At 42.2% G+C, this 11,658-nt stretch overlaps 1 protein-coding gene across 2 annotated transcripts in view; it reads right to left on the bottom strand.

Moving 5' to 3' along the window:
• Nucleotides 1–1,908: 1,908 nt before the first annotated feature.
• Nucleotides 1,909–11,658, bottom strand: part of LOC135176045 (gamma-aminobutyric acid receptor subunit pi-like) — a 58,551-nt gene continuing 48,801 nt past the window's right edge. For both annotated transcript variants that reach the window (XM_064144646.1, XM_064144645.1), the window contains 2 exons: nucleotides 10,813–11,006; nucleotides 1,909–2,577 (listed from right to left, as the gene is read on the bottom strand). In XM_064144646.1, coding sequence (XP_064000716.1) covers nucleotides 2,266–2,577; nucleotides 10,813–11,006 — 506 coding nt within the window. In that variant the 3' untranslated portion in view covers nucleotides 1,909–2,265. The remainder of the gene's footprint in view (nucleotides 2,578–10,812; nucleotides 11,007–11,658) is intronic.

The following is an 11,658-nucleotide window of genomic DNA, read 5'->3' as shown; positions in this document are numbered from 1 at the left end:
CTTTGTAAACATGAAGGATTCAGTGTCTAACTCTGCTTACAATTAGCACATCCATGGAAAAACAGACTCTATTATCAGTTAATGCACTGTAACTAAAGCTTTCCAGACCTTCAACAGCTTTCTAAAAGAAGATTTAAGGTGATTTTTTTCCCCAGGTTAATTGGAAGCTACAAAACTCTAAATGCTTATTTTATGCATGTTGTAAATGCAAATGACAAATTTAGTCTTAATGAAATAGGTAACTTGTACCATGTGAATACCTATTTGAAAAGATTCAGGATTCACATAAATTTCAAAATTAAGAAAATGAATAGGGAGCTTTAACATGTGCCTTCTGTGAATTTTACAGGAATTAGGATCACATAAATTTAGAGGTTGGAAGGGACCTCCAGAGATCACCGAGTCCAGCCTCCCTGCTAATGACTGAAAAGAGATCTTAGAGTCAAGCTCCACATCTCATTTCCAAGACAAAAATCTCATAGAATCTGTTCCTGAATTAAGAGTTCAGGGTTAAATCTGCAACAGCAAAATAGTAAATATTTTTTTTCTCCTTGTCCTTAACAGATTTGATTCCTGAATGTGTTTGCTTGTATGAGTGTCAGAACAGCTACAAGTTACCAAAAGCCCCTACACTGTTCTCAAAGCCACATTACCTCAAAAAGCCTTGAAAAGTCATTGATGATAACAGCAGAGAAATGAGCTCCCAATACTCAACTCGTTTAGAAAATCAAAATACCAAGGATGTTTTATTGACACAATACCTGTTTAGCAGTGCACAGATGACTTTTATGGATTTAGTTTTGAGCAGGAGCAAATCTAATCCACACTGGTATTTTACACTTTCTTTCTTCTTGTGTAATGGTGCTCTTTAAATATAGCACACAGCTAGAATGGTTTATCAAAGAGCCTCAATATTATGAGGGCTTTTTAATGCATTTTAATGCATTTCTATATGTCCAGTGTATAGTTACACAGTCTATAAAAGCACATATACACTTTTATACATATATATATGATTGATATATATGATATATTATATATGTTATATAATACATCTTATATATTGCCATATATATGTACACACACACATATATATATAAAATATGCAACCCACACATATGTTACAGTCAGGGAAAAAATGCATAACAAGTGTTTCTAAACTTCCAGACTGCAGTACAAGAAACAAGTGTTTATATCAGCAATTTCTGTAATACTTGTCACTGAAACCACCACTTGGATAGATTATTAAAGTTTTCAACAAGTTTAACCATTCTCTCCTGTGAGTCATTATTTCACCTGGGTAAAAATTCCCCTTTTTCCACCAAGAGTTATTGCATATCCAGGGTTGTACTTCAAATTCCTTAATTAAACCTTTTTATCTTGAAGTGAATTTTTTTATGGCAAGTGACTCAAAAGTAGTTTTCCAAATTGAAAATTAAGCATGTAAAATTTGCCTTAGGCAAAATAGTTACCTAGGTAGTTACAGTATCACAGTATCACAGTATCATTAGGGTTGGAAGGTTGTGACCAAGTAGAGCACAAACATCAAGATAAATGGCCATATTCCATTAAGAACTGGCCAACATATATGCATATCCTCACCTGGGAAAAAACATCTCTTTGGATCTAAACCTTTTGGCTCCAAACCATTTCTATATTCTGCTCTGCACTCACTCAGAAAGGCCATCGGTGCCTATGGGTATTCTGTCTAAAGATGAGGAGTCTCAGCACACGTTTGTGACATTACAAAGAAGAATATGCTGATTGGTTTGTGTTGGTACACCTTACCTTCAAAGCTGATTCTTGCTGTGAAGCAAAACCACTGTGGTCTGTAGTTATGCATTTCCTTGTATAATCTGGAACGTGTTTGCATTATTGGCAAAGCTAAAGAAACTGAACACAAAAAAGCATAGCAGGAAAGCGACACTTCATTTTCTTTTATTTTTCAATGTATTCAATGCAGTTCAGAAAGAAGTGTAATGTAACTCTTACTTTACAAAGTTGGCCATTCAAATATTTTGAAAGGACTTATTTGCCTTTGATAAATTGTTTAATATGGGGCATGCATGCTATAGGAAAGTCAGTTTTGGATGACAGTCACTTAAGAGTGGAAAAGTGAGCTAACAAGAAACTTGGTACAAATGCTTGAGAAGGTGGCATGTCCTTTCATATCCCTTTATCCAAACACATCTACTTCATTCTTCTGCAACTTCCACTCCCACAACTACTTTCTAAACTTTACAACAATTGTACACATTAAAATATTTAGAAATACAAGTAATACACCCAATAAAATACATTAATTATGATGAATGATAAAGGGAAAGAAAATCTGGCATAGTTGTCTATGTGATAAGGATTTTTAACACGGAAGCAATCAAAGATACAGAAAAGTCTTTTCATTACCCACATTGGAGAACTACACCCATTCTGTTTACTTCTCTCCCTTTTTCTCTCAGTGTTGGTTTTGCTGGTCTTGTTTAAATCAGTCTTATTCATATTGTCAGGGGCACTGCAACTGTTAGCAACTGCTGCCAGGACTCCATTCCCCTCTTCTTCAGCCTCTCCATCCTCATCCTGAAAGGAAACAAAGCAGCAGATACTTAAGTGCATTTACTTCAGAGCTGCAGCAAATAAGAAGATCTTCCTTATGACTCTTTCTGTAGCTCAGTCCTTAATTTCAAGGGCAAGTACCTACACACACCAGATAGCTCCTTTCAGCTTTCAGCTCCATTTACGGGGAAAAAAAACCACTGATCTAAACAACATCTTATTGCAAAAGCTTTCACAGTAGTGGATTTGTTCAAATATGGCCCACTAAGCTTTACTTAAGATGGCAGCAAATCGATGAAATGCACAGCAATAAGCTGTCTTCTGCTCAGCAAAATATTGGCAAAGCTCAGTGTCTAGAAAGAAGGTAAAGCAAAGCCTTTAGTCTGGAGATAGGAACGTGAGAGAGCTGTCAGATCATCTGGGTAAAGCTAATGGCACCTCAAACCAAGCGCTCCAGAATACAAGATACTTTTCTTGTCTGCAGTTGCCTACTCTATGCCCAGTGCTTTTTGATGACAATCAAATTACTTTTAAAAAAAAGAAAAAGAAAAAAAAAAGGCACAACTACCATAAAGAGGTCAAGCTCCACAACTAGTTCGATACTAAGCAGCTCAATACTGCTTTCAAGCCCTGAAATCCATGCTCTAAGTTCAAAGTTTGGCTAAGGTTAAGCACAATTTTTATGTGCTCCGCTGCATCAAGGCAGCTCTTTGGAGAATGTTGTATAAGCCTTCTGGTGGATTTTTGTTTCTTTGATTAGCAGCGTCTCAGAGCCATGAAATTCATGTATGTAATCTTCACCCTTTGAAGTCAGTGGGTTTTCTGTTACTGACTCAGAGGACATGGGATTAGACATCGGTTGCAGCTTCAGCACTGAATGCAGACTTTCTTCAGAATTTGGGAGTATTTATTTTGGCTTAGGTTGTCGCAGAGATACCAGCACATCCAAGCTGCAAAGCTTGGCTTCAAGTTTCCATCTAAACTAAACTCAAATATCTGGAGGAGGGATGCTTTTAATTCAGGCTGGTGTATGTATGATTTTAAATTTCACCTGGTGATCTTGTTACCTTCCAAACCAATGAGTGGCATACAAGCAAGAAACGTCTAAACATGTATTTGTGAAACATGGATGTAGAATCTCTTTCCTCTGGCCAATTTGCTTTTTCCATTTGTATCATATGAAGGAATACCTTAAGCAAGGGCAAACTTTAGAAAAGATAAGATGTACAGCCCTATGTGTAGCCATACAGAAAGCTCATTTAGGAATATTGCGGTTATTAAAGTCAAAGAAAGCTCATTAAGTCACCTGAATGATCTCCTCGTTGGTGCAGAACTGCTCTTCTGCCCAGGGTACTTGTAGACAGAACAGTTATTGAGCCTTTCTTAATCTAAAATTAGCAATGTCCTCGAAAATTGAAGTAGAATCTGGACAATGTCCTCAGACTGCTGTGAATCAGTAAAGCAGAACAGATGGGGCTACAGAAAGGGATTATTACTGCTTCCCACTTTCAATTTGCCAAAAAAAAATCCAGTATACTTTATATGAGAGAGATAAATGTAGCTCAACACAACATCTCATCCTAAAAATACACTGACTACAAAATCCCACTCATCCTTCACCTAGCTCCCCACAGCTACGTGAGAATTTTGAAACTAAAGGCCAGGATAAGAATGTGACTATAAAGCATTAAGAGGTTCAATCCATAAAATTCCAGCTTGAGCCTTGAACAATCCCCAGAGTAGTACTAAAGCTCAAACCTGGAATTTTACTTGGGGCCTAGCTCTGTTATAAATACCTGACTCTTCAGCTTCAAAAAGTTCAGGCAGCTGAGGGAAGCACCAGGGATAGCAGAGAAGCCTTTGTCAGCAGCATCTGGCACTTGAAGCAAGGCACCAAGCAACAGCCTAAGGAATGCACTCAGTGCTTCAAAAGTTAATAAAATACAGAAACCTGCCAGAAGAGTCTTGGCTTTGTTTCCCCTGCTCTCATTTTTGTAGAAAGAGAAAAAAAAAGAGCAAAGCAGGGGGGAAAAAAGAGCAAAACAACATCTATAGTTCTAAACTGGCAGGACTAGGGGCATCACTCAGTGTAAGAGTCTATTTGTCTCTCAGGTAGGGCTGGCTAAAGGTTGTGCAGAATGAATTTTACTGCAGAGCATGCAAGGACATTGCTTATGTGCTGTTTTTTCTTTTCACGCAGCCACGTGTGAACAGCTCACAGGAGGTTGCTCTTTACTCCTTTCTGCTACCCAAGAGACAGTTATTACTTAAGCAGAAAATACTGCACGCAGTGCATGGGTACTTGATTCTGTTTGCAGTATTACAAGGCAGGGCTCTTGCAGAACAGAGGTGAGTTTACAGCAAAAGTATGGTATCATATTGCTTGAAAATGCTTGAGCGTGTCCAGAGAAGGGCGATGAGGCTGGTGAGAAGCCTCGAGCACAGCCCTATGAGGAGAGGCTGAGGGAGCTGAGATTGTTTAGCCTGGAGAAGAGGAGGCTCAGGGGTGACCTTATTGCTGTCTACAACTACCTGAGGGGTGGTTGTGGCCAGGAGGAGGTTGCTCTCTTCTCTCAGGTGGCCAGCACCAGAACGAGAGGACACAGCCTCAGGCTGCTCCAGGGCAAATTTAGGCTCGAGGTGAGGAGAAAGTTCTTCACTGAGAGAGTCATTGGACACTGGAATGGGCTGCCCGGGGAGGTGGTGGAGTCGCCGTCCCTGGGGCACTTCAAGGCAAGATTGGACGTGGCACTTGGTGCCATGCTCTAGCCTTGAGCTCTGTGGTAAAGGGTTGGACTTGATGATCTGTGAGGTCTCTTCCAACCTTGGTGATACTGTGATAAAAAGAGAAAGCAAGCCAGAGGAGAATGACAAGTGCTAGTTTGTAAGCTGCAGTCTTATAAACTGGTACTACCAAGGCACTTTCCAAAGTTACTATGTTCAGCTGACTGTGATGAAAGACTAAGCTGCTCTACATCATTAAAAAAAGTGTTGCAAGTGTTCAGCTGTGGCTCTAATTTGAAATGACACACTGAATTGTCTCCAGATTCCAGCTGTCAGTGAGAAAATGGCAGATGGCAGTATAAGAAGGGCTCTGTTTGGATACGAAATCTGTTACATCCAAGAAAGCTACTGCACATCACCTGAAAAGAACTGTACATGGACCTGCTACTGTTGCATTAAACAAAGCATTTGCTCACACCTACTAGCCAATCGAATGGAGGAAAGTTGTCACTTGAACTGAATAGTAAAGATGCACAAGATTCAACATATTTCAGCCTAGACTGTTGTGCACCTGGGGCTCATGCAGTTCAGGACTGCACAAATGCCTGTACAGGAATGGCATGTAGGCTGAACATTGACCTTGTAGCCCTGATATCAGTTTTTAAACTTTCCTCCTTTCTGAACAAAAGGGAGAGGTTTAAGTTGGGACAGGTGAAACCCAAGAAGAATTTCTGCCTTTTGTAGGAAAGCACAATTCATGTCTTTGTACAAAAGAGACAAAACTCAGGAGGAAACCTCTCCACTTAGGCAGCTGACATGAATGCCTGTCCTTCCTTGTGGTAAGTGGTTCCTCTGTTTTTGCCCTTAGCTTTGAAGATATGTCTGTTGGTCCTGGTTCACATGATGTGAGGCATCACAAGGCTGTGGGTACTATGAGCTCTTCCACCAGTTTAGATGCTAGACTGAAGATCCTCAAGTCTTTAAAAGTGCTTTAAAGAGCAAATCAGAAAGCAGAGCAGTGCAGCTAATTCCTATACAAGGCAGAGGGTTACATCTTCAATTCACCTCCTACATTTATTTACATATTTTTGAGTGCAAATTTCATATCAGTTCTCATGGGAATAGCAAACTGTAAGTGAGATTTCTAATTAACCTCTGTCCACAAGAAAATATGATAATGAAGAGAACACATTTGTGGTGACGATACACACAAAAAAATGTTAACCACTTGCTAGACAGTGAAATTTTAGCTGCTACTTCTGTCTTTGTGATGTTTTGGGTTTTCCAGTGAGAAACACCTTCTTTGCCTCAATCTTCAATAGTGGGACAGGTTGTCTCCAGGACAGCTGGACTCCTGAAGTGGTGGATGGAGTCAGGGACCAGTACAGTCCCCCTCTAATCCATGAGGAAGCAGTAAGGGACCTGCTGCATCATTTGGATCCTCACAAGTCCATGGGACCGGATGGAATCCACCCTAGGGTGCTGAGAGAGCTGGCAGCTGAGCTGGCCAAGCCACTCTCCATCATTTATCAGCAGTCCTGGCTCACTGGAGAGGTCCCTGAAGACTGGAAGCTGGCCAATGTGATACCCATTCACAAGAAGGGTCGTAAGGAGGAGCCAGAAAACTACAGACCTGTGAGCCTGACCTCAGTGCCAGGCAGGGTGATGGAACAGGTCATCTTGAGTGCCATCACAAAGCACCTACAGGATGGCCAAGGGATCAGGCCCAGCCAGCATGGGTTTAGGAAGGGCAGGTCCTGCCTCACCAACCTGATCTCCTTTTATGATCAGGTTACCTGCCTGGTGAATGTGGGGAAGGCTGTGGATGTAGTCTACCTGGACTTCAGCAAAGCCTTGGACACCATCTGCCACAAGAAGCTCCTGGCAAAGCTGGCAGCTCATGGTTTGGACAGATACACTCTGTGCTGGATCAAGAACTGGCTGGATGGCAGAGCTCAGAGAGTGGTGGTGAATGGTGCCACATCCAGTTGGCAGCTGTCACTAGTGGTGTTCCCCAAGGATCAGTGCTGGGCCCAGTCCTGTTCAATATCTTTATTGATGACCTGGACGAGGGGATTGAGTCCAGCATCAGTAAGTTTGCAGATGACACCAAGCTGGGAGCAGGTGTTGATCTGTTGGAAGGTAGGAGAGCCCTGCAGAGGGACCTGGACAGGCTGGATGGGTGGGCAGAGGCCAATGGGATGAGATTTAACAAGGCCAAGTGCAGGGTTCTGCACTTTGGCCACAACAACCCCAAGCAGCGCTGTAGGCTGGGGACTGAGTGGCTGGAGAGCAGTCAGGAGGAAAGGGACCTGGGGGTACTGATAGATAGTAAGCTGAAGATGAGCCAGCAGTGTGCCCAGGTGGCCAAGAGAGCCAATGGCATCCTGGCCTGCATCAGGAACAGTGTGGCCAGTAGGACATGGGAGGTTATTCTTCCCCTGTGCTCAGCACTGGTCAGGCCATACCTTGAGTACTGTGTCCAGTTCTGGGCCCCTCAATTCAAGAAGGATGTTGAGGTGCTGGAACATGTCCAGAGAAGGGCAACGAAGCTGGGGAGGGGCCTGGAGCACAAATCCTATGAGGAGAGGTTGAGGGAGCTGGGCCTGTTTAGCCTGGAGAAGAGGAGGCTCAGGGGTGATCTTATTACTGTCTACAACTACCTGAAAGGGCATTGTAGCCAGGTGGGGGGTGGCCTCTTCTCCCAGGCAACCAGCAATAGAACAAGGGGACACAGTCTCAAGTTGTGCCAGGGTAGGTATAGGCTGGATGTTAGGAAGAAGTTCTTCACAGAGAGAGTGATTTCCCATTGGAATGGGCTGCCCAGGGAGGTGGTGGAGGCACCGTCCCTGGGGGTCTTCAAGAGAAGACTGGATGAGGCACTTAGTGCCATGGTCTAGTTGATTGGTTAGGGCTAGGTGCTAGGTTGGACTGGATGATCTTGGAGGTCTCTTCCAACCTGGTTGATTCTATGATTCTATGAAAGGAGAAATTCCAGTTAGGTGTACTCTCTATAGCACTCTGCTCAGTAAACAATGCTTGTCCTTGGCTGCAGTAAGGAAAGGATGTGACATGATTTCCTTTATTCTACAGTATTGAGTTGATCTAGGACCAACCAATAGCCCTTGGCTTGTATGCTTGCGTTTGTGAGGGCAATTAGTGAGTTTGGCTTTCTTGCTCACTCTTGATGCACAGCAAAAGGCAGGATTGTGCCTGAAGTGACAGACCATCTCTTTCAGTCATTAAGTTCATCACAAAACTGTACATTAAGTCTCCTTCCTTATTTTAGGGCTGTACTTCCACTTCCTCCATGTCTTTTAAGTCCTCAAGTTCCTATGTCTATCTCGTCTGCAAATACTAGTACATGTGCCCCAGATGAAAGGGAATCTGAAACAGGTAGGGGAAAGAAAGGGCAGTCATGAATGTCCTTCACAGATCCAAAGATGCTTAATCATCCAAGCACTGAAACACTTTACTTTCTTACCCAAACTTCCAATAAGCTTTGTTGTTACTGTTGTTTCTGCTCTACAAGCAAAATGCCAACCACTTACTTCACAAGATGGATATGCTCAGAGGGAGTTGTCACTGGTGCTGCCTTGCCAAGAAAAATTACTTACAGGCTTTCCATTCAACTCTTCACTTGAAATGAGCATTTCAGACGTTCCCCCATTAGATGGTGTCTTTTAAAACCCACTGGGTGGCCTAGCTTTGTGTCTGTTTTTCAGTCCTTTTCCACACACCTCAATCTAATGACAACTTTGAACTGAAAACAGTGCTAAACACTGGAGATGGAAGATGTGACAAAACCTGTTCTGATTGTATCAGTAAGATGACAACCATCAGACACAAAAATGCCTATTTGACTTGATCTCTTTTTATTTTATTTCACAGTATTTCAGAGTTATGATAAGCTCATTAGAGCAGGAAAAATCATTGCTATAATAGTGGTGGAGAATCCTAGCCTGAGCTTCAGCAGCAGCCTTACAGGAGAAGATGTAAGTGGAAGGCTATAGGGATCAGAAGCAATGCATGAAGCTGTCCACTAATAAGCTGTCAGGGTAGGCATAAGCAGGCCAAAATAGGCTTATACGTGTACTGGTTTGCCCAGACATGTTTTTCTGCTCTGCCTCCTTCTGTTTTGGGGAAAAGCAACCACAGGAAAGAGGGCAAAGAACCTGGAGCTACTGAGTCTAAGGACTCTGGCTTGCCCAGACTTGTTTACATCCCATGGTAAACAAGGTACACACACTTAGCTTGTGCCTGCCTTGTGCAAGGCCTATGCTTTTCCCAAATTTGGGTGAATCAAGCCTGTGGCTTCACCTAATATGGTCAGTCTTGGCAAACCACCATTCTGATTGGCTACTCAGTGTCCAAAGGCCCATTAGTCTCGGGCTGCAATGATAAAAAGAGATATGCAGGTAAACACAACATGCTCTGCTGTTGTATTGGTGCTTGCTTGCCTGCTACCATTACTTACTGCCTCTCTGCATCCTGAATTGCCTGGAAACTGCCTGCCTCAAGGATCTAAATGCCTCCATGTGATTGGCCTGCATAGCCAGCATGACATCATGCTAAGACTGCATATTGCAAGACATCCTGCCTACATCTGAAAGTCTCCTCCAAGGCGGGAAATCCTGGAGGTACACAGATCACCCAGAGAAGCCAGGACAAGGACAGAGATTGTCTGCCTCCATACCCCAGAAGCCTGGGAAGAATCAGAAGTCTCGGCAGCTGAAAAGACAGTAACAGAATTCCCTGAAAGTTTTTGGGTACTTCCTGAAGCTGTAGCTAGCCCCACAAGTCAGGAAATAATATTTTTTGAGTAAATACTTAAAGCCTCTTGTAATTCACCATTGTCTTCTGCCATAAGCAGAAAAGGGCTCCTTGAGTCCATCTAGTGGGCAAGCAGTATATTGAACCTTCCCTTCCAGTTTAATTGTTGATATATTTTTGCTATAATGTTTCCATGACTGTGTGACAAACTGATTATTATTAAAAATTAGTGGTCAGGGTAGTGAGAGTTTTGAGTATCAAAATTAATAAACAATATTAACTTGGAAAATACCATCTCAGAATCAATTGTCCCTTGATAACACTAACTCAGAAACCATGGATGTGCAGAAGGATTCATAAACAGAATGTGATAATATCTACTGTTTTTTTGGTGTCTTGCAATGGGACAAAGTCACTGAACTCAGTCTAATTTTCAAATTGTAATTAAGTGCATGCTACTTCTGGAGAGAAAAGCACCTGTGATTTTTGTCTTATGTCTAGTATAGTATTTGCTAAACAGCCACAAAGTCTATGCCAAAAGTGAAAAACATTATAGAAAGTGTTTCACTCTGTTTGATCTCTTCCAGAAAGTTTTTGATACACAAATAGTTATTTTTCCAAGGTTATTCTATTTCAACTGTCTTTATTCCAAAACAGAAGAGTCCTTAAATACATTTACCTTTAGAGCTAATTCATTCTATTGTCTTTAGCAGGTATATTTGAAGTCTGTTTTCTAAGACAACAATCAAAGAATTTAAATACCTTTGGAAGTTCCTTTGGACTGAGTCGATGCAGAGTGCAGAAATGAGCCACAGCATACTCTAACAATGCTCCAAAGATGAAACTGAAGCAGATACCAAGGTACACATCAATTGCCTTAATAAAACAGTTAGCACTTGGCAGTGAAGTTCTGGCTCCCATCATCAACGTCGTCATAGTGAGGACTGTAGTAACACCTGTGGGATGCAAAAATCTAAGTTCTGATAGAACACTAAGAGCAATAGCACCTCTGCTGCAAGTGCCCTGCTAAAAGACACTTTTTGCTGGCTCTGTGAAATGCTACTATGGTACAGCATTTCATGCTGTGATTTCCCATTGGAATGCGCTGCTCAGGGAGGTGGTGGAGGCACCGTCCCTGGGGGTCTTCAAGTAAAGACTGGATGAGGCACTCGGTGCCATGGTCTAGTTGACTGGCTAGGGCTGGGTGCTAGGTTGGCCTGGATGATCTTGGAGGTCTCTTCCAACCTGGTTGATTCTATGATTCTATGATTGTATGTGTTCTGGTTTGGGAAGAAGACTCAAATTGTGGTAAATTTGAGCTGCATCATGAGGCCTGATGAGGTCTTGTAGGCCTAAGATGAGAGGGGAGGGGCAGTTTTGTCCTACTCTTAGGCCTGTTGAGGGTCAGAAGGGTGGAGGACTTTAGATGGTTTTAGTCCAGTAGACTTGGCTTAACTCGTGGATGTATTCATTCTACCTGACTGCCTTTTGCATATATGCACTAGTAAATAGAATCTCTCTTTAAACTTCCAAACAGTGTGCAGTATCTTTGTTCTTACTCTTCAAAAGGAGTAAAAGTCCCTTCTGTCCTCCAGTCCTGAGTAGGTC

The sequence above is a fragment of the Pogoniulus pusillus genome, chromosome 6, assembly GCF_015220805.1.
Source record: "Pogoniulus pusillus isolate bPogPus1 chromosome 6, bPogPus1.pri, whole genome shotgun sequence".
NCBI lineage: Eukaryota > Metazoa > Chordata > Aves > Piciformes > Lybiidae > Pogoniulus > Pogoniulus pusillus.
Note: the sequence above shows the minus strand (reverse complement) of the source record. Positions and strands in the feature narration are given on the sequence as shown.